The sequence below is a fragment of the Stylophora pistillata genome, chromosome 14 (genome assembly GCF_964205215.1).
Source record: "Stylophora pistillata chromosome 14, jaStyPist1.2, whole genome shotgun sequence".
In the NCBI taxonomy this organism is placed as follows: domain Eukaryota; kingdom Metazoa; phylum Cnidaria; class Anthozoa; order Scleractinia; family Pocilloporidae; genus Stylophora; species Stylophora pistillata.
In genome coordinates this window covers 1,937,507-1,960,764 of record NC_142532.1, presented here as the reverse complement: position 1 = coordinate 1,960,764, position 23,258 = coordinate 1,937,507, and the positions used below count along the sequence as shown (strand labels likewise).

Below are 23,258 nucleotides of genomic sequence, written 5' to 3'. Positions count from 1 at the left end.
TCGAGAATAGTGTATAAAGTCTGTGAAGTTGCTATTACAATTTGTGAACTTTGTAGATATCGAAGCAATGAAATAAGTTTACAGTATACCTATCTATAGACCGTTCTATGTTACAGGACCGTGGCTAGCATGAGGCAAGACGAGGCAATTGCATCGTCTTAATTTTGGCCTTTTTTAATTTTCTTCTTAAAAGTTGACTTTACTGAAGAAAAATGCCACGGAAAATCCTTGAAAGAGCATTTCTAAACCTCGAGATTTCAAAGTTTTCTGGGGGGCATGCCCCCAGACCCCTCTAGCGGCTCGCGCCTTCGGCGCTCGAAACTTGCCTCGTCTTGTCCTAAAATCGGGCTACAGCCCTGTGTCAGATCAGAGTAATAAAGTATGCTAAGCCCAGCCAATCAGATTGGAAAATTTCACTCTTTTTCAGACTATTAAATATTTATTAAAAAAAAATGAAATAGTGAATTCTCGAAATCTCTATTCACGTATTTTTTTTTTCCACTTCATATGAAAAGTTCACAACATATTTCCGCTCGTCCACTGTGTAGAACATTCTTGCGCTCAGACGAAGGAATATTGAATGCTTTTTCTTGTCCTTACGTCATTTTAAGGTTATTGCTACACAAAAGAAAGTAATGACTTTTATAAATATCCCGTCACGGACTTGCAGACTTCATAGGGTGCTTAGTTAGCCCTTACCGATGATGTTGTCAGCTCATCAAAATTTTCTTGGTTTTGTCACCAATATCGAAAACATTAAATGCAATTAGTTAAGAGAATTAGGCGTCTGAATACGGTGCAATTTAGGTAATTAAACTGTCGAGAATTTAGACAGAGTAATATTGCATTTGTAAACCTAACTCTCGCGCGGTTTTATCTTACATTTGTTTTGAAGGTCACCAATTCTTATATATTTTCATTTTAGATAGGTTGGTGGGTGGGGGGGCGAATATATGTTAAGTACACGCCGTGTATTTTTCTCACGCCCACGTAAGGGGTCGATGTCCCGGATATGAGATTCAGTCGGAAATTTACAGCTGCAGGTAATATCCTATTTAGCTCTTCTCAAGTTCGGACTTGGAAGTTACCTCTGTGGTAAGCTTAACTAAAAGGTGAGGTCTCTGGCATGCGTGTCATTTGTAGATCGCTGTTTCGCAACGTTGTTTTGTTGCAATGTCCTTGCGGAGTTTTCCTCGGGGATTTTGAGCGAATTGCTCCGTAGAGTTTTGTCAACAACGACAGTTGACACCCTCGATTCCTGTGCCCGCACACTATGATATGTTTGCTATAGTTTTCAATTTATTTGTTTTACAAGTTTGTACACTTCTGAACAAGCCATTGTCGTCGAATAGTGCGATAGTTACGCAGCTTTTATTTGTGGGAATGACCTGAGTTGGCTGATTTCAAGTCGCGGCCATTCTATTGAATTTTTAATCGTTGAAAAACAGAACTTTAGCCTTTATATGCAAATCGCAGAAACGTTTACATTTGTAAAAACACATTTGTAGCGAGTATTGATGTTTTTATAGTATACAAAATTTCCTATATGAATTCTTAATTCGCAAATTCATGGTTTAGAGTTGCAGTTGCGTTCGTTTTGTCTACTGGCGTCTAAGTTCATACAAAGTTGTGCAAAGCGATAATTATTAAAGCCTCGGTTGCCATAGTGTCGATTTCGCTTTCTTGTTCGTCGTTGGTGACTTCAAATTTCTCGAATTTACCTCTTTGTCGAATTGCAGTGAACCTTGAATTGGTTTCGTTGATCTTTTAACAACACCTAAAGTGATGCATTCGAATATTTCAGAGCATAACTTTTCAAAATCATGATTAATTCTTGGATTTTTAAAGATAAGGTCGATGTCTAAATATGCTACCTTTTTCCGCATTTTGAGTGCGGAATGGAGCGAAATTTTTGCCGAATTCGTACTTCCTGTAGCGTTTTTATACGGCGTTGCCTCCGTACCAATGGTTAAATTTTGTAATCACTGAAAGGTGTAAATTCATATTTTATAAAAACAAGCTTGTTGAAAACGAGGATTATGTTTTAACGCCAGCAGGGAATTAAAAAGTTAATTATTATTCTAATTAAAATTCATGTTAATGCACTCCGCAGTTCACCTTTGCAAGTTTTTGTTAATCAGTTTAGAGAATTAACAGAACTGGCGAGAACAGTTCTTCAGCATTCTTGGGACATTTGATCACCGCTTTTATTTTACACACTTTTATTTTACATATTTGTATCAGTCATCAAGAAAATTGCAGAGTTTTCTTCTCTGCGGGCAATGTCATATTTAATAGCCTGTGAAACTAGTAGCCACTAGAAACGAGTTAAGTACTGAAGAAAGTGCTCTTGAAGAAGGGTTAGCATATTTCTTATTCTCCTGTGTTCCCAAGTTTTTTGATAAATTCTATTTATATACAGGTTCTGAAATTTTGTGATTCATCTTTTGTGATTCTGAAAAAGTTCTCATTAATTATTTGCACAGGAAATTCTAAAAATGTATAGAAAAGCTGTGTGCAAGTGTCTCTCTGTGAGTGTTTTCTTTTGTGTTTTTTATACAGACAGAACTTGCAATCTCTACAGGGGAAGAAATTTTTAAAATCCAATGAATTGTGTTTAGAGAAGAAATAAAAAAAAGTTTTGTGCAATTTTATTTGAGATTGTGCACCATATTGTATTAATTTTTTTGCAATTTGTTTTATTTTTGATGTACTAAGGAACGTCAAATAAAACTGTAAAATGCCAGTCGCAGAAAATGGACAAAGGGCCTTTCCTGCAGCAGGATCTAAACCAGGATTGGAAATATGGAGAATTGAGGTTGGTTCACTCTTCAAACACTAATGTCAGCATGTGTATTCTCCATACTGTTCTCTATACATTTCTAAGAGTATTGGCAAGGAGAATTTTTGTAACAATCAACGGCTTCTTTAGCCAGAGATCAGTTCCTCTTTTCTCATGATGGTTATGTTTGATTTAGTAATGAAAGTGTATGAAGAAATTATTCATTGGTCAGATCCTTTGGGTTTTGAGGGTTAAACAGTGGTGCCTATTAGGCTGGTTAGAAATATGTAATTTTTTATAATAGGATGACTTATAAGCAGTAGGATCAAGATCATAATCATGGTGATTAGTTTTCTAATAACAATGACAATGTTGACATGTCAATGATGATCATAACAGTGAGAAAGACAATTACCCCAATCAGGGCTCAGCACTAACTTTTCAACTTACTAGCCCAGTGGCTAGTGACAACTTAGATGTTACAACAATTTCAGTTTGTTTACTAGACAAACTGGCTAGTGGAAATTAAAAACCACTAGCCAAAACTGAATCTCTACTAGTCTGTTTGTGTCAGGCCCTGACAATGACATAATTTGACAATGAAGACGAGAATGGCATAAATTATTTCTTGCCTGCAAACATCTAGGAATATGACACCATGCCTTTCCCTCAACACTTCTTTACTTTACTTCTCAGTTTAATACTCTGCATTTTTTAAAATGTTCACCTTGCAGTTTTTCAAGCCTGTTAAAGTTTCTCCCAAGGACTATGGAAAATTTTACAAGGGTGACTCGTACATCATACTAGAGGTATCTCGACATAAATCAATTTTTTTTTCTGATTAAGGGTTCAGAGCAGGCTCCTCTTCCTTGCAGGTTGCTTTCAAGCAACCACCTTGGGGATAAAACTTAGATAAAGGAGTCTGTCTGTTTGTCTGTGTGTCTGTCTGTCTCTCTGTCTGTCTGTCTGTCTGTCTCTCTGTCTGTCTCTCTGTCTGTCTGTCTGTCTCTCTGTCTGTCTGTCTCTGTCTGTCCATCTCTGTCTGTCTGTCTCTGTCTGTCCATCTCTGTCTGTCTGTCTGTCTCTGTCTGTCTGTCTGTCTCTGTCTGTCTGTCTCTGTCTGTCTGTCTCTGTCTGTCTCTGTCTATCTGTCTGTCTCTGTCTGTCTGTCTCTCTGTCTGTCTGTCTCTCTGTCTGTCTGTCTGTCTCTGTCTGTCTGTCTCTGTCTGTCTGTCTCTGTCTGTCTGTCTATCTGTCTGTCTCTGTCTGTCTGTCTGTCTGTCTGATGCATTATGATACTGCTCTCATGGAGGGTTAATTAGTCATGTAGACTAATTAGTCATGTAGACTAATTGGAATATATTAAAAAATGCATTTATTGGTGGTGTTGTGATCAATTATTGTTGTATACTAATTGTTATTAAAATTCATATTTTAGACAATAAGTGTTGGTAAGACTGCCAATATTTACTTTTGGTTAGGACCAGAGACAACTCAGGTGAGATCTAAAATTTCTTCATCCGTGATGATAGGATTGCTTTTGAACTTGAAAAAATGTGCTGATAAGCTAAGAATGAATAAATCGATCACCTAGCTTTTCATTTTGTAGGGATTACACATTCTGATTGAAAAATGGCGGCGCTGTTGTTTGAAGCTAATTCTTGTGATTTAATAGTTTATGTATCACTCATTTCCTCTGACAGAAATATTTTAAAAAAGATTAAAAATTTGTAGACCTTCAGAGATTTCTAGATAGTATTGATAAAAAGCAGCATGGTTGCTAAAGTTCACCAAAGTGGTGACCAGAAAATAAAATGATCACAATTGTCAAAGGATTATAACATTTCTTTTGGAATGAAATTTTTTTCCATTTTACTACCTACTCGTTCTTTAGTTGGCCAACTTGGCATGTTCTTACTGTAGATGGTTCAATCTTTGAATTCAGCTTCCTGCCTCTTTAAAATTTTTCCAAAGTGATGCCTTTAATTATATGTGTCATTTTTGTTTTCTGTTACAAAGACTATTGGGTTACACATAATATCCTTTTGGCAAAAGGTCATCTGCTTTTTCCACATCATTACTTAGTTATTTATATATTAATGCGACCAAATCTTTCTCTCTTAAGGATGAGCAAGGAGCTGCTGCCAGCCTGTCTGTGACACTTGACACAGAATTGGGTGATTTCCCTGTGCAGCATCGAGTGGTTAGCATTTGATATGTCTGTTTTTCATTTAATTTTTTTTTTTTTTAAGGCCTGAAATGTTAATAATCTGCTTTTCTCTTTTCTTAAGGTTGGAGGCCATGAAGATCAAAAGTTCAAAAGTCTTTTTAGTAATGGGATGAGGTAAGCTGTCTTTTGGTTAGTTTTTTAAAACCTTTTCACGCAGCCATTAGTATGCATATTCTTCATACTGTTCTCTACACATTTCTTAAGGTGCTGACAAGGAGAAGTTGTTGAAACAATTAAGAACACTAGATAGTGATCATTTCTTGTATTCTCGTGACCTAATCGTGTGATTCAGGGGGTGATATTGTATGGAGAAATTAGATGCTAATCACTGTTGGGGGTTAAGTTTATTGAAAAGCTTCATTCCGATCCTCTGCTTCTTTCTCTCTACAGGGTGGTTAATGGAGGGCATGCTTCTGGGTTCAAAGAAGGCAAAAAAAAGTTTGAAAAGGCGTTAATGCGAGTTAAAGGGAAACGTAAAATTTATGCCTCTCAGGTGAGTGGCTTTTTGAGTGTGTAGATTTAACCCTCAACTGATGAGATCTGATTAATAATTCTCCCCTCTAGCTGCTTCACCTATTCTTGTAAATTAATTATTTGATATTGTTTCATTGGTCAGGTACCACACACCATTGATTCACTGAACATTGGGGATTGCTTTGTTTTTGACTGTGGAAGAAAAATTTTTGTGTGGTGTGGAAAAGAAAGCAACAAAAAAGAGAGGTTTAATGTAAGTTTGTTGTCGAGTTTCTGTTAATTGGTGGAGAAATTGAATTTCTGACAAGTATGTCTGTTTTTATGACAGGCTATAAATTTTGCACGTGAACTACGGGATGAAGAGCGCGCTGGTCTTGCTGCAGTTATTACCGTTGGTGAGTGCCTCTGAAATTATTATCTGAGTAAAAGGTGGTCATGATGACGATTTTATTTTGAATGTTACTAATATTTAAGTCTTATGGAGGGTGGGCGTTCAGTACTGCAGTGCCAAGACTACAGTCTAATGAATTACCTCTCGGCATTCAAGATTCTCAATAGCTGTTTTTAAGAAGATTTTTAAGACTTAATATCTTTTTAAAGAAGCTTGTTGCTTTTCACTTTTGTTTTTGATATATGCATTTAATTTTGTGTGAGATTTGTAGATTAGTCTTGGTATTTTAAGATGCTAGTTTTTACCTCAGCATACAATGGCTGTAAAGAGCTATTGAAGATTAGCTGATTAATGCCATATAAATTGGTATAATTTATCATTATTTATTTTGCTGACCCCAATAACTTCGTGGAGTCATGTGTCATGACACAGGCACACCAGTTAAGTGCCAATAACTTTTGAGTGTCGATGTTTGCATTTCTCACAGACACACCAGAGGAGGAAGAAGAGTTCTTCTACGAATTGACTGGAAAAAAGCGCATTGTTCCTATCACTAGAGAAGCTGAAAGTGATGAGGCCCATGATGCATCTCTCTCACTCAATTTGTACAGGTAAAGTATTCAAATAAGCAGCTAGTTTTTTTGAAAGGTGTAATGAGTGGCAAGGTTACACAAAATTGAAGGATACATGTTTGTTCATGTATATTAAATTTCAGGGTCAACGAGGATGAAACTGGCAATATCACAATGAAAGAGACTGGCAGCAAACCCTTAAAGCGTGAAGATCTTGACTCTGATGTAAGTCTCCACTGTGTAACTGCATGGTTTAATTCTTATGAGGGTTTTCATAAGTTATATGTGATGGTAAAGTAGGAGGATACTGTAAGATAACAGTTGAATATGCTTAAAATCTGCTCATGTCTCAATGAAGAATGGCTACTGGGGCATTGTAATTCAGCCATAGAATTGCATGAAGAAGTCAAAGAATACTGTGATCTCTCTTTCCCAATGAACACCTTGCCTTTCTTTATAAGTGCATGATGTACAAATTGATTCAGTGAGGATTACTAAACCCTCCCCTAACTGAACGTTAACCCTAACTTGTTATCAGTTGACCATTGTTGGGTTAGGGGAGGGGTGCCGGTGCACAGTTGCTTAGATAGTGACCTCAATCCAGATTATCTTACCACCCCCCTGAGGAGTCAAAGTCAACAGAGTCTGGTGCTTCTTTATGTCTTTTTATGTTTTTCTTTAGACTGTAGTCAACTGAAACCTTTTTTTATTGTGGTGTTTCAGGATTGCTTCATCTTGGAAACTGGTCAAGGTGTCTATGTATGGGTTGGAAAGAAATCCACCAGAAATGAAAAAGAAAAAGCTCTCAAGGATGCCCAAGTAAGTAACAGTTTTAAACTTTTCACTCCCAAGATCTGATTGTAAATTCTCCCCTCTAGCTGAAATGCATTTCCTTGTAAATTACTGTAAATCCTCTATTAAGCCACTCCCCTCTAATAAGCCCCCCTCTAATAAGCCACTCCCCTCTAATAAGCCCCTTCTAATAAGCCACTCCCCTCTAATAAGCCCCCCTCTATTAAGCCACTCCCCTCTAATAAGCCCATCTTTAATAAGCCCCCTCTAATAAGCCCCCTCTAATCAGCCCCCCTCTAATAAGCCCCCATCTAATAAGCCCCCTCTATTAAGCCACTCCACTCTAATGAGCCACTCCCCTCTAATAAGCCTCCCTCTATTAAGCCACTCCCCTCTAATAAGCCCCCTCTAATAAGCCACTCCCCTCTAATAAGCCCCCCTCTATTAAGCCACTCCACTTTAATAAGCCCCTCTATAATAAGCCCCCTCTAATAAGCCCCTCTCTAATAAGCCCCCTCTATTAAGCCACTCTCCTCTAATAAGCCCCCCTCTAATAAGCCACTCCCCTTTAATAAGCCCCCCTCTATTAAGCCACTCCCCTCTGATAAGCCCCCCTCTAATAAGCCTCCTCTTTAGAGGAAGAAATTTATTAAGCCCCCCTCTTTTAAGCCCTCCACCCCACCCCTTCCCCCTTTAAAAAACAAAAATTCAAAATAACACTCCATGTCAGTAAGTATGATAAATTTATTCAAGTACTGTAATTTTAGTTTGCCATTTAAAATTGATTTTGGTGATAGATTGATTGATGTTATCATGTTGGCATCAATAGAATACAGTGTACAGAAATTACAGAGCAATGCAAAAAATATGCCCTGGCTAAGCAAGGTCCATTGAGAGAGTAAGATCATAACATTGAGTCTGAATTTGGTAAATGAAAAAATGTAAAATGAGAACAATTTTTTTTAATAAATATGGTACATCATGTCCTATTGTATCCTGGTAGTGAACATCAGGCTAAATTTATAAGCCCCCCCTCTATTAAGTTCCCCCCCCCCTAATTAGCCACCCCCAAAGAACCTGAAATAAATAAGTCCCTTTGGGGGCTTAGAGGATTTATGGTAGTTATGAGGATTGGTGTAAGATCAATTTAAAAAAGACCTCAAAGCCCTACAGGTAATTGCACGTCTTCATGGACAAATTTACCTCCATTTGGAAACTATTTCTTTTTTACTAGCTTCATCCAATGCCTTGATCTACTTTCTTTCGCCAGGGCTTTCTATCTGCTAGACAGTTAAATCCTAATACTTCCATTAAAATTATTGGCGAGGAACTAGAGCCGTCCGAGTTTAAACAATATTTTTCTTCATGGGAACTTGTTGTGCCTTTTGGAAATACACAGACCTTCCATGCTGGTAAAGGAGTTGTGTCTAGAGGTATGTACAAGGCCAATTACTAACTGAAAGTAGCGGAGTTTTGCTGAACCATCCCTTAGTTCTCTACAGAATTCATTATCTTCTGCTGAGGTAGCCTGTTGCTCAAGTAGGAGTAGAAGTAGACATCTATATTTATACAGGATAGCCCCTTCAGTGTAGTAAACACTGGTATCAACGGGGGTCCTGTTACCTGCCCATCCCCCCCTAGGAGAGGACATCCATCACACAGTAATCTCGTGCGTGGGAAATTAACGTCTCCTGCCCCTAACCCTGCAGGAGACGGGACCTCCATTTATTCGTACCTATCCGAGAAGACTAGAATATCTAATCATTTCTTGATGTTATAGAAAGGTAGCATATTCTTCTAAATTATTTTAAGACCCTGAGTGTTGGTCCGGCCGGGGTTCGAACCTTCGACCTCCCGCACAATAGTCCAGCGCTCTATCCATCTACTCAGAGGGATTTTCTAGCTAAATGATAAGGAAAAGGTTACAGTTTGTTTATCACGGCACAATAGGGGAATCCTTGTTTACAATATTTGCCTCATTAGCATAAGCAATTCAGTTTCTGATGGAGCTAAAAATAAATCAGTTCTGAATATCGAAAGGTCAAAGTACGATTTATTCGGCCAATGAATACGAGCCTGATGCATTGAATACTTTTTGTGCAACACGGGTTTAAAAACTCAAAATTTTACATAGAATGTATGAGCTCATTAGCGCTTTTGCCACCCAGAAACTTTGCAGTTTTTGATGGACTATTTCTCCTTGAATATTACACCCAAGGAGCTAAAATTTTCACCATGTACTAAGGTGTTCTAGCTCTTTAGCTGCCTGAAGTCAATTTGTATCTAACATGCTTCCTTCTTTACGCAAAGCCGTATGCAAATGAGCAAAACTGTAAACAATGACGTCAGCATGAATCCGCCTATTCCACTTCATTATCTTCTAAGAAAACTTGCGGTATGAAAGTAGTCAAAACATTGGGATCCACATTAGCGGTGACTCCACTACGAGACAAACACTAAAATTTCGTTACTTGTGTTTTTAAAAAATATCTTTTTCCGAATCACTTTTACAGAACAACTTGACCAGAGACCAAAGTTTGAAGTGAGATCCATGCACGAGAGAAGGGCATCTGTGACTAGCACTCTTCCTGATGATGGTACAGGTACAGTACAAGTTTGGCGAGTTAACGGCTTTGCACTTGAAGAAGTACCCTCAAAATCTTATGGTGTGTTCTACTCTGGAGATTGTTATGTTATTCTGTACACTTACATGAAGAACAATCGGGAAAAGCACATCATCTACTTTTGGCTGGTGAGTATAATACCATTGTCTATTATTTTACGCAAAGCAGTGCTCGCGCGCGGGATTTATGCACGCAGCGAAATTCACCAGCCTAGCAAAAGTCACGTGCGCATCAAAATCATCCACGGAGTAAAAGTCACGTGCACAATTATAGTTACGCGCGCAGCAAAAGTCAGGCGCGCGATAAAAGTCACGCGCGCGGCAAAAGTTAAGTCACGTGCGCAGCAAATGTCACTTGCGCAGGGTGGAGCGCCAACTAAGGCATTTTCCTACAACTCTCTCGCTCGCGGTTGGCGCTTATTGTCGTCTATCTACGCAATTTATTGACAAATATGATGAAGAAATATGTCCCCCTTTTCAGAACAGGTCCTTGGTATATCTTCAGCTTGAACCCTACTTTACTTTTTGAATAACATTGAAGTTATAACGGTGCCACATCTTGATATCAGCAATGATACTAAACATCATCTGAAAATTTGGTTTCCACCAAAGCTGTTGGTGGATAGGGCTCATGGAACAAATTTATTAAAAACGCTTTGTTATAATTCCACAAGGGAAATGACAGTACAGCTGATGAACAAGGAGCTGCTGCAGCCGGTGCTATAACCCTTGATGACAAGTTCGCAGGGGAACCTTACCAGGTTAGTACCCAAAACGTTTTGTCGTTGTTATAGATTTTCTCGCTCTCTTCTGTGCTATGTGTACTATCATTTCAGTATAGATCAATTTTGAAGGGAAAAATTTGATAGAGTGCTTCCTCTTTAGCTTATTTATAAAGCATTAGAGCGCGAATTCTGAAGATTTGGGGATTGATTCCTCCTAGGGGACAGTTTATTTTCTTTTTCTTAATCACAAAACTATCCATATCTTTCTCTAATATCATACGAACTCGGAGTGACATATTCAACAGACGAAGTGCGGGTCATCTTTGTGAGCGTGCAAGTCTTTGTAGAGTGTGTTATGTCTGGAATTCTTGTGTGCTACTGACTGTATCCTTAAAATTTTCATGGTTGTTAGTCTTAATAACTATTCTTGTATACTTTTTTTTTCAGGTCCGGGTGTGTGAAGGAAAGGAACCAATACATTTCTTTATGATTTTCAACCACCGACTCATTATCTACCAAGTGAGTATTCGGTTATAAAAAAAATTCTGTCAAGGAGCGTTAACGATGTTGTTCATTAGGTCAAGAAGAAGTTGGTTTTGGTCTCCTCGTTCTTAAACGTTTCAGTCCTAGTTGTGATCAATAGGAATTCCTCCACAACACAATTATCAATTGACTGTCGAAGGTAATCCGGGATTGCTTTGTTTGTTTGTTTGTTTGTGTTTTTTTACTTCGCTCTGCGATTGGTCCATAAAACTCGCACCACTTTCCCAACCAATCAAATGCAAAACGAAAACCTCATCACGTATCGGTCGTCCGCGTTTTCCCGCGCTTTTATGCAGCTTGCCTACTTTTGGGTCATCCTCGGTGTAAAAACCTGACGAGGTTTTCTTTGTTTCATGAGGTATTGTTTTGCTCTACGCTATTGTTTATAATGTTTTGTTGTCTTTGTTTTACGTCACTCGTGAGCTTCACAGGTTTTTACACCGAGGAGGAGCCCTGTTTTTACTAAGTGTTGAGTTCTCATTGGCTCATAAAGATATTTTCGTTTCTTCTAATTGGCCATAGTGATTATTTTGATAATTTTCTTTCTTCTCAACACATTTCCGTGTTGAAATTCACCGATAATGTAAGGAGAAATTCCTTTTTGGTCTCTTGTGGGAGTGAAAGGGCTACCACTAAATTCTCAACGCTAAAGTTTAAAGAAGTGTATGGTAGGTGGTGCAGAGAATTAATGTTTAGATCTTGGGAGTGAAACGTTCAAGACTTCTTCAAATGAATATTGTTTACCTTTAGGGTGGCCACGCTAGTGGTTTCAAAAACACTGAAAGCGCCGGTAATGCCACAGATACTCGCCTTCTTCAGGTTCGCGTCACTGGAAACAATTCTAGGGTTGTCGAGGTAAGCCATGTTGGGGTCAGCTTCTACAGGCGATCTCTTACAGGACTAACAGAGCGGTTAGACGTCAGGCGCGCCAATTTCCCGCGTAGAATTTGCAGGCAAAATTAGCAAGGAAAAAATAATAAACAAATCGTTATAACGCAAAGAAATTTAAGCGTTCTTATATGTCTCTAAAAGGAAACAAGAATTGGGACAAGTCTCTTTTTATATATGCCTCTAAAAGGAAACAAGAATTGGGACAAGTCTCTTTTTATACATGTCTCTAAAAGGAAATAAGAATTGGGACAAGTCTCTTTTTATATTATTTTTATTAATTTTTTTAAGCCACGAAACTGCTCACTCAGTGAACAGACAAGGTAATGTTAAAGCGAGAAGGAGCAAAGATGTCTTTATTATATTACATTAGAAAAGGACCAAGATGACCAAGGGTTGAGAGAATGAAAACGGATTACAATGAAGATTTCTGCTCTTTATTCAGGTTCTTCCGGTGGCTCAGTCTCTGAACAGCAGTGATGTGTTCGTACTTCACAACCCCCATCACTGCTTCATCTGGGTGGGCAAAGGCAGTATTGGTGACGAACGAGAGTGTGCCAGAGAGGTGGTCAGGCTCATCTGGAAATCAGATGACGCCGATCTTGTTATGGAAGGCAAAGAGCGTGACAACTTCTGGAACCTGCTGGGAGGAAAAGCTGATTATGGCTCGGCCAAACAAAGCTGGGTAAGTATCCAGGCAATGTTTTCCTTTAGTCTCCCGCACAGAGAGCGAAAGGTGAATCTTTTTATCCCTAGGAGTGACTAGAATCTAATTTCTCCTTACAATATCACCCTTGAATCAAACATTAAGGTCAGGAGAATAAAGCAAATGATCAGCAACTTATAAAGCTCTTGATTGTCAGAGAAACTCTAGTATAGAAGAACTTGCCCACTGATTTCAGGGAGTAAAGGGGTAAACTAGGAATGCAGAAAGGGTTTTTCAAAGATACAAGAGAGAAGAACCACGTCAAACGCATCAGAATTGACTTTTTTAACTTTAAGAGTGACTGGCATCTAATCTCTCCTTACAATATCAGCCCAAATCAAAGATTAAGGTCAGGAGAATAAAGGAAATGATCACTAACTGAAGGAGCTCTCGATTGTTACTCAAATTCTCCTTGTCGGCACCTTGGGAAATGTATAAGGAAAATTAAGGAGAATATGCGTTCTGGAGGTTAGGGTGTGAGTGATTAGGTGCAGGTGTAATTTGAAGTCTTTTTATTACTAATGCGATTGCCATCTCATTAAATTCCATAAGTTTCAGCCCCATAAATCGCAAGAATTAGTGATTTGTGGTGTTGAGACTTTTAAAAATCACCGAATCATCGTGTAACAAAGATATCATTGGTCTCCATCGCAACCATTCTTTAGAGTGTCACGCAAAACCGCCAAAACAAGCCTTGCATAACATCCCAAAGAACAGCTGCGAATGAGGTTACGATCTTATGCAGTGAGACACATGACGGGGAATCGTATCTGTATCTAATCATTATGTCTGAAATACTTTCAGGCCGAGCAAGAGAGTAGCGGTTACCCCGCCAGACTGTTTCACTGTTCAAACGCCACGGGGAGGTTCTTGGTCGAGGAAATTCTTGATTTCGGCCAGGAAGATTTAGAGGAAGATGATGTCATGATTCTTGATGCCTGGACGCAGCTGTTTATATGGGTTGGAGCCACTGCACGCAAAGAAGAAAAACAAGACGCCATCAGGACTGCTCTGGTAATGTGCTTCGCTTGGCCGAGTTTCTTTGTATTGAAATCCACTTCCATCCTAAATATTTTAAGTTATGTTCAACTTTTAATACTTCCAGCCTTATTCTCTCTCCCTTTTTGGGGGGTTTTATCCAAAAACAAACGAGTAGAGCGCTTTGTTATGATGTCGGAGAACGGTCAATCCATAACGAAAGTTCTTGGTAATGATTTCAGGAATACGTTAAGACAGATCCTCGCCAACGTGTTCCAAACATGACGATGTCAGTGATTAAACAAGGGGCTGAGCCGGTGGGATTCAAGTCGTACTTCGTGGCCTGGGAACCACAGATGTGGAACAAGAAAATGAGTTACGAGGAACAGATGAAACGAGTCAAACAAGAAAATGAGAAAGTAGATGATAACGCGTGGAGTCTGGTAAGCACTGACAAAACAATTTTTTTGTAATGTAACTCCCCTCTTGTAAAGATTGCGTGACCATTAATTAATGACAAAGGTGGCGAGGATCGTCACGCAAGCTTTGTAAAAATATTGTGTGACTACCTGATGTGTCGGTTGTCACGCACACTTTTTAGAGTAGAAGTGCGTTACCAACTGTTAAATAGGTCGTTACGCAAGGGTCCTGGTAAATAGCTGTATCGCCTGGGCGTAGCAGCAGACTCTCAAGCCGAAGGAAACAACAGCATTCTCAATTAGAAAGTTAAACCTCCAGGTTTTTCTGCATTTTGTTAGTATGGTGTTGATATCCACTTCCTTTTCAGACCGAGTGGGACGAGAAACTCAAGCCGAAATTTTTCCCTTTGGAAGTTCTGCAAAAGAAAGGAGAAGACCTCCCTGAAGAAGTAGATCCTACTAAGAAAGAGGTTTGTTCAACTTCCAAATTCTCCTCACAAAATTCTGGAAAATCGATCAAATGACGCCTGTTGTGCAGGCTCAAATGGTTTGGGGAATTTGAATGTTGGTCAGGGAAGGTCATCATGGATGACAAAGGAAGAAGAAGTAATGTTATTAAGCAATGTCTCCTTGTCAATTTAGTCTGAGTAGAACCAAGAATGGTTTTGAAAATATAGATGATGTAGACTCGTATAGAACTGCGTGCATTGGAATGAGTGGGAAACCTTTTAATAACTTCAATGTGGCTCCTTTGATATTTCTTGGAATTTGTTCGTTCAAATCCCAACTCTCCCCTCTTACCTCTTCACAGGTCATTAAAAGTTCGCTCCGACGAAGGGCTAACGCTCGAAACGTCAGCTTTTGTAATCGTTACGGTGGCCAATTTACCACTTCAACTTTGTTGATATATCCAAGTTATTTCATTAAAAGTTAGTCAAGAGAATTGGCTTCCTGCTAAGATATCGCTGATTCGTTTTGCTCTCCTCGTGACCTTTTAACTGGATGTTGTACTTAAATTGTAAGGGGAATTTGCATGTAAGTTGAACGGTCAATACTTACTTACTTCTTTTCTTTTATTTTTTTAAAGCTTCATTTAGAAGACGCCAAATTTGAAGAAATTTTCAAAATGTCTAAGAAAGAATGGGAAGGTATTCCACAATGGAGAAAAAATCAAGTCAAGAAGGCCATTGATCTGTTCTAAATGAACAAAAGCTTCTGCTGTTAATTTAACTAAACTTACAATAACATTTGCAATTTGCTATAGAATGGGTGCGTCGTTTCAAAGCTCATGGTTTAAAAAGACTTGTTCACGATAATCTTTGGCGCATTAACTTTTTAGGAATTTAGTATACTTAAGCTCAATCTTAAAAAACAAACAAACAAACAAAAACCAGGTCTAACCAGCAGACTGGTCAAACAGGAAACTGGTTAAATGGGTTTGACTTGATGGCTGCCTACAGATGTGTTAAGTGGCCGGAAAATCTTAAGGTAAACCATACAACTAAAGTCTTTTATAAACTTAGGTAGAATTGTTTCGGGATATTTAAAGCTTTTCCTAGATGTGGAATAAATGCTATAAATAATCAACAAGAACATATTTTTTAGGCATTTTATCTAAATTTACAGACTAACCGAGGTAGTAGCATTTTGCTCTGTATTGAAATTTGAATTTTAATCTTTTGGTATTTACTGTGCACATGCAAGGCCTTAATACTACGTTTAATGAAAAGTTGGTGTGTCTGTGCATAGCAGCATGTGTTGCGTGATGATCCGTGCAGTTCAAGTGGATGACTTTTGTTACATTGTTCACAGTCTCCCCTCTCCTCTCCTACTGAGATCAGGATGAAGAGATAACCTGGGAACGACGTTGTAAGCTTCGGTTGTTTTCGGTATTCGTGTCTTGTTTGTAATCGGTGTGAGTCGGAAAACCTGAGACTGTCGAACTTTTCCGAGTGTTTTTTTTTTTTTTTTTTTTTCACAATGTGTATCGCAGACAGAGCCGCAGCACTGTTGAACGACGGTCTAATTCAGTCTTAGCACCAGTGGCTTTTAGTATATTTATAATAATGTATTACTTGATAACGTATTTCACTGCGTAGGGAATCATCCAAATTTTAAAGTACGTAACGTACATAGTCAACTGTAAGTTGCCGACACTAGCTGTGTTTCTCTTGAATAAAATATTCTGCCAAGAAAGCGCGTATTTTACTGCCAGTTGTATTCTTATTAAGGGCTCACGTTTTTAGCCCAGCGGTTTTGTCTTGACTAGCTAGATACATCATAACAAAAAAATTTTCTAGATCAATCATAAACAAAGCTTCAACCAGTGGATAACGTCAACGGTAATTGGTTGATTCGCACAAGTTTTCCAAATTCACCCACAAGGCTTCCCATCATCCCCCGCATAAAAAGTTGATTGGCCTTGCGACTTCTTAATTTCTTCCGTCAAACTCTTGCCTTTTTGGCGCCGGCTTACAGTTTCACCAGAAGCGATCTTGACACAAGTATTTGGATTGTTTTGAACACGGAATATAGGGACAAAATTTCCGTTTAGAAAAATATTCGTCGGGAAATGTGTGTACGTGTCTGGACAGCTATATGACCCATCATGACCATTCACATTTGAGTGACTGAGCCCCTAACTACTTAGACTAGAGCTGTCCCTGCTTTTCGGCGAAATCCGTCGCGCAAGCAAAAAAATTATTGTTATCGCGCCGCGCAGAAATCCGAGGGAGAGGCGCACAAATAGTAGGGACTGCACACTATGCCAGAGAGTTTAACTCTTCCAGTGCATAACTCCTAGAGCTCCACGTGGCGCACCGTCAGTATTTTATTATTATTTTAACTTGCACGAGGGACTTTACCGAAAAGGAGGGACTGACACGAAATCTACTACTTACGTCAAACCTAATTTGTACATCTAAAAATAAACACGAGTCGGGAACAAAGTACTTTTAACATGTTCGTATTTTTCTACACGTGTACGGTCAAAACAAGATTAAAATCGCATAAGTATTCAAAAAAAATTAAATGTGCATTCGCTGTTCATTGTCCAAGTTCTGCAGGAGTTTTTGCGCTTCTTGACAAGGACAAGAATAACCGATTGCTTTTGTTCTCTTTCTCATCAGCGGTGAAAATTTCTGACAAAACGTTATTTTTGTAAAAAGCTGTGAACTTTACTGAATTGTTCTTTGAATCAGGGGTTACTCTTCCACTCGCGTTGTGTTTGCCACTCCTGTTCCCAAGCTAGCCCTTTTGAAATATGTATATGAAAGATCAGTTTGGATAAATAATATAGTGATATTAATCAAGAGGCAAAGAAAAAACCTTTTGAGACAGGGCACAACACAACGATTTTGTTTCTCGCCCGTGACAATAGCTCGTGACAACCGCGTAACACGTTTCTTAAATAGAAGTAATAAATCATTCAGATCTATTTCGTTTGCTACTCAGGGTATAATCCGACGATTTGGTCTTTCTATTTTTTAGTTAAAGCACAGTGTCCACGATCACAAAATCCTTCATTTGGTGGAGTGGCTATGTTTGTTTCCGTGGTGAAGTATTATTCAATGATAAAGCCTTTTTGTAGACTCGATGTTTGGAATGCATACTGTTCAAATTCTAAACCCAGTGCTGAACATTCACGGAATATAAATGTTCGCAGTTGAAAAGTCGCCAACTTTTACTGAAAACCTTGCCAAAATGACTTCATCATAAATAAGACAAACGAAGAGAACCTATTATCACAACACAAAAGCTTTGGCTCCAAAGAGGCCTATTATATTGTAAATGATAATTTCAACCGAAATTAGAAGATTTGCGTATAAAAATAGGCGCCTCGGCACCATTTATCAGGAAATCTAAAAATAACTGATTTTTGCTGAATGTCCACCAAAGAAACAACTATGAATCTCCAGACAGACACAGGCCTTCAGACAGACATAGTCCCCTGCATATTGTCTCTTAAAAAGGCGGGGTGTTGCTCAAAAACAATTGACACGTTTAATAGTGGGCCTCACACTTTTAACCCCTTATTGTCTTCGGATGGAAACTGAATTTGGAATGTCGTGATATTCCCCTAGCCTGAATTAAGTACGCCACTCTATTATCGACATAAAATTAGCCATTTCGTTAACAATAGAAACAAGAGGGCCGTCTAAAGGTGTTCCTCTTTAGGCAGAACCTCTTACGTGCATCCAAGATTTCTCGTGACGATGTTTTCAGCTATGGCACCTGACCGGTGTTGTAGAAATCAAATCATATCACATGAAAATAACGTTTGCATAGCGACCTTTTCACCCAAACTGTTGCAGCAGGTAGAAAAATATTGGATGTACAGGTTACCTGCTGGGAGGTCATGATATTCCCGTGTCTTACCCACCGCAAGATGATCGATGGTTTCAAAAGACTGAAACATTTTTGTTAGAAAAATATGTTACCTTAAAATCGATCCCTTACTAGGAGAGTACCCAAGGGTATGTTTTGATTTAAGGCAATTAAACAAGTGTAACGCGTTTTATTTTTGTAATTAAATAAGCCATTTTGTTTATTTCCACCCCCTTTTGTTCCACGACATTCTAACAACGAAAATAATTTAATTATACCAGGTACCTGTTCCATTGATTCACAAAGATTTATTTTCTCTTTTTTCTCTGCTAGGCAAAACGTGATTTGGAAGTTTTCCACAAAAGCCAATGTTGAAATTGTTATTACAAAAGTTCTCCAACAGAGGTGACTGAAACCTACGCGTTGTTTAGGTTACTAAGTGGACAATTTTGAAATTCAAAAAGTACCCAAACAACAGCAATAAAAGCGAAAAAAAAGTTTTCTTGTTTGAAATCATTCAGTCTCTCGGGATAACACCTTTCAAGCTTCTTATTTGTTAAGTTGTATTGAAACAAGTGCAAACAGGGGAGTTGTTCTTGCATTTTTATTAAAATTGGTTTGAATATTCTGCGAAAAACATTATTCAGTAGATACAGGGTCTTCTTGAAAGAAAAGATTTGAGATTGCTCTATTAAGACCAATTCGATTCCTTCTCTTCTTTCAATCAGCGCATAAATAAAATCATAACGATGTGTTTTATCGTGATCGGGCCCACGAAATTTTGCCGGATACAATCGTCCCATTTTCTGCCATTTACAGCCTCAGAAAGGGCTTGTTTTAAGTCTCAAAGTGTTGAACGTTTGCTCAGCCACTAGTTAAAAATAATTATAAACCTTATTTTGCATGTCATAGCCACTAACGGCGTTTTAGAAATTCACGGGTTTAAGGATGACAAGCTGTAGTCAAGATTTTCGATTTTGTCGGCATATATTGAGTATTATGTCAACATTCCTTCAAACGTGTTATTTGAATGAATTTCCACACCTTACATCAAAATGTTGATCTTAACGCTTGCCGTGTTTTTTCCCCTGGGTCAGATGAACTAGTAACTGTACAAAAACAAAATTGGAGGCGGTTTTGTAATTGTCCTGCCTCCAGAGAGAATTGTGGAGTTGTGTTGCAACCGGCGTGAATATTCGGTTTTGTACACCTCTGACATGTGGGTACAAAGTCTATGTTTTTTGACTTATAGTACTCGCCCGTTCCATCTCGCATCCAATTTTCATATTCTATTGATCTCGACAAAGAAAAAGCCAGTTCTCCTAGATGTCCAGGTGTAAATCTAGGATATCGAAATAAAAGGGCACTTATTGAAGTTTTTGCCCAGGTTACAACGTGCTATAAACGGTTTCTTACAAAAATTTTTCTTCGGCCACGATGGTTGTTCAATAAGGGAGCCAGAACTCCATTCGTACTAAAAACAGCATGCGATTCCACCAAGTTAAAACGAAACCCCGAGTATATCAACTTTTAATGACATTTTAGCAATTAAAAGCGAAGTAAGAAATTTCATGGCCAATGTGGCTACAGCTGTTTTTCAACTCCGAATTTTGCGGCGCTTGATGAATTCTGTGAAAATTAATTCATTTTTTCCGTAAAGATCATTTTCTGTTAACCAAAGTTACCTTCATATTGTTGCTGGTTTTTTGCAGATTTTTGTTTCGAGAAATTAAAGTCTTGTTGATTTAAAAGACATCTAATTATCTTTAAAAAGAAAGTGGCTTTCGGCAATAGAGAGATGCAATCAGTGTTGAAATAAAAGTTTACAAAGATAACTCTGTATTTTGAACGTCACAAATGCAAACCACAAAAGCCTTTGTTTATGCCAAGAGTTCTTTATCTAGCTTTAAATAGCCATCTCTTGAAATTAGCTTCCATGCAGAGGGAATTTATTTCACCACTCACTGTTAAAATTACTAAAGATAACCATTTTGTTGAAAAAGAGATTTTTTCTTCCATACAGAAGGGATGAATAAGAAAATTTGCAAGTCAATGCCTTGCCCACTGCCATTTCTTTTATAGCAACAGAATAAATTACGATCAGATCATGCGCGAAGTTTGGGCTTAAGGAAGTTGGAAAAAAAGCCTGGCAGAGTATTTAAACCCCATAAACTGAGGTTCATTCAGGTGTACACTACAGTTTCATTTCAGTTCAACTCAGGTGCTCTGTCGCCATTAACTCATAAAGATCAAATGTTTGCCCCAAACACAAACCAGCTCAGCTTCACTCAGCGACTGGATCAAAACGTGCACACCAGCTTGCTTGTTAGCCGCGAAGCACCGCCGTATTTCCAAGATAACATTATGATGGGAACAAGTACAGGCTGTTTCACAGATGGCAACACATTTAACGGGGACACAAGCAATGACTCTGACTTCGCCAAAGGTATCTATAATTTGCGTCCGAGAGGAGCTCTCACTCATGTTCCGGCACTGCCGAAGTTTGAGCAAGAGGAAACTGGCCCCGCTCCGCCCGTCAAACCGAAGCGACAGCGCAACTCGCTGAAGAAACGTCTTCTTGTGAATGCTCGGGAGCGCGATCGAATGCGTGTTTTAAACAATGGATTTCAAGCGCTTCGGGACGCTCTGCCCTGTTATATCGCCGACGGACATATGGCCAAGATAACTACTCTTCGTCTTGCTATAAATTACATCAAGGCATTGAACGAAGTGTTGAACGAAGAACCACCGCCTGTCTCGAGATGTGCTCCTCACCGCCAGCCGCCAACCTCCACTGTTCCCTGCAACACCAGTATGATTGGAATCGCTGCTGACCCAGGCCATTTTAAAACACCTCTTCCAATTGATGTAAGTACTTTCTCCTCGACGCCCTCCGAAAATCCCCTAATTCAGAGGCGAATTGCTTTTAACTCATTCAACCCGTGTTTAGCTCCGCGTCATTAAAAACATGTTTCCCGTACAGGCTAAAAAACAGGGCCAACGGAATTTCAAACTCTTCTTTCGCTTCGTCGTCATCTTCACCTTTGGAAATCTCCCTATTATTTCATAGCCGTTTTACCAACTTGGCTTACTTGTAAATCAATCAAAGTTTATAAGATCTGCGACATAATTTTTTTGCTGACGAAAGCTTCCACAAAACCGGGCCCCATAATGGCGTGCCTTTAAAACAGAAAGATGAATTCGTTTGCAGAACACTACAGCCGAGAACTGAGTTGAGAACATCGCGAGTTTCCGTTGTCACTTTTTAAAGTCGCACATTGTTCGTTTCTTCCTCTCGTCTCCAAAACCTGACCGGCTTCACGAAATCGAATTTCAAGAATTAAAATTTAATTACTCTCTGTTTTATTAACCTCTAGCCTGACTCAAAGTTTTGTTTATGTTTTGCAAGCAGTCCTACGAATTCAAATGCGGAAATAAACATCGTAAAGTAGAGCAAACTTTATAATCGAATTTTTCAAGAAAAACGTTAAAAAGTTTGACTATTTTACCTTCAGTTACGTTCTTTTCAACTGCGTTTCAAGAAAAGGGAAGTCAGGTTTTGAAAGTCCTGAGATATGAAAAAATTCTTGCAAAAATTGTTCTCAACGGTACAAATCATTGTTTGAGCCCAAAACCATTTTCCACATTTTCAGTTAAAACAAAACACCAGACTTTATTGTTTTATTTTGTGCTTTCGAAATGTTTCGATGAAATAAATGACCTCTTTGAACGATGTGTCTCTTTAGAGATCACCGTTTTAAAAACTTCAATGTGTTTCGAAACCGCATAGGCTTCCATTAAAGTTTGAAAAATGGATCTTAAAATGTGATTTATCAATTTTTCTGCAGGTTCGTCATCCAAACACACGGATTTAAAAGAGGACCACCATTCGCATTTTGCAAACATCGCCGCAAGCGACAAAATAGATATTGATTTTAAACGATGATAATATGATATTCCTTTACTGAGAATGCAAGAAAACATTCGACCAACAAATCGCTATATAAACACCTTTTGTATTTGTAGATAAACAACTCATTTGCGATAAAATGTGCGCCAGAATAAGGCTGTTGTCAAACAAAACGTAAGCTGAACGCTGAATTATTCATTTTTTATGTATATCCTTCGAGCACGCGCCCTTCTAGCTTCGTCCTTCTCACAATTTTTGTAATTAGTCGAAAAATTCTCGCGCTATCTTCCCAACAGACCAACTTTCAACTGCTGTAAACGATTGAAGGATAAGTAAATAAAGTTTGTAAACCACAAGTTGCAAATATGGTAAACTGAGTTGTTTGCAGTAAGTTTCGAATATTTAATTCAAGTTTTCGTGTTAGTCCATAACATCTAGCCCTCGATCTTCCCTAAGTGGTCGCGCACTATTTCTTCAAAATTGTATCCTTCTTTAAGGAATTTTTAATCAAAGAGCCAATTCCTTTTTTAAACTTAACAATATTACCAATATTGTACAGTTTCAGTCGGGATAATTGGCCAAAAACATTTATCGTTTTCAGTGCTTCTGCCTTTTATTTAAAGGAGCGGAAAAATCAGTTTAAGATTAATTTTCTGTGCACAGAAAACAACTGGTACTTAATCGCATCATAAATGAAGTTACAAAAGCTGATAAAAATACTGCATATATTCTTAAATACAAAGCTTTACGCATTCAGAACAATTTTGTAACAATTAGGTTGTTTCTGGCAGATGTAGACACTGTAAAGAAATTCTCCGAGTTGCAACTTTTCTCCTTTTTTTCAACTCTGTTAAAAAAGTTGCCTTTCTCATTTGGAACTAAGGTCAGCTGTAAGAGAA

The 23,258-nt window shown here is 38.4% G+C and overlaps 2 protein-coding genes across 3 annotated transcripts; both read left to right on the top strand.

Moving 5' to 3' along the window:
- The first annotated feature begins 957 nt into the window (after positions 1-957).
- On the top strand, positions 958-16,319 carry LOC111335835 (advillin). 2 transcript variants are annotated; one of them, XM_022941834.2, is made up of 22 exons: positions 958-1,112; positions 2,719-2,818; positions 3,517-3,591; positions 4,221-4,280; positions 4,908-4,985; positions 5,074-5,126; positions 5,403-5,505; positions 5,629-5,739; positions 5,815-5,881; positions 6,365-6,488; positions 6,593-6,674; positions 7,173-7,268; positions 8,512-8,674; positions 9,755-9,993; positions 10,539-10,625; positions 11,037-11,108; positions 11,883-11,987; positions 12,466-12,705; positions 13,531-13,740; positions 13,947-14,147; positions 14,492-14,593; positions 15,211-16,319. In XM_022941834.2, exons 2-22 carry the CDS (start codon positions 2,741-2,743, stop codon positions 15,322-15,324), a joined length of 2,460 nt encoding a protein of 819 aa, XP_022797569.2. In that variant the 5' UTR covers positions 958-1,112; positions 2,719-2,740; the 3' UTR covers positions 15,325-16,319. The 2 variants fall into 2 exon arrangements, with proteins under 2 accessions (XP_022797569.2, XP_088601825.1); XM_088745699.1 differs by lacking the exon at positions 958-1,112 and adding an exon at positions 2,510-2,531.
- Positions 16,320-20,442: 4,123 nt separating this feature from the next.
- Positions 20,443-22,715, top strand: LOC111335851 (uncharacterized). Its single transcript, XM_022941853.2, has 2 exons — positions 20,443-21,317; positions 22,298-22,715. Exons 1-2 carry the CDS (start codon positions 20,703-20,705, stop codon positions 22,322-22,324), a joined length of 642 nt encoding a protein of 213 aa, XP_022797588.1. The 5' UTR covers positions 20,443-20,702; the 3' UTR covers positions 22,325-22,715.
- Positions 22,716-23,258: the final 543 nt, after the last annotated feature.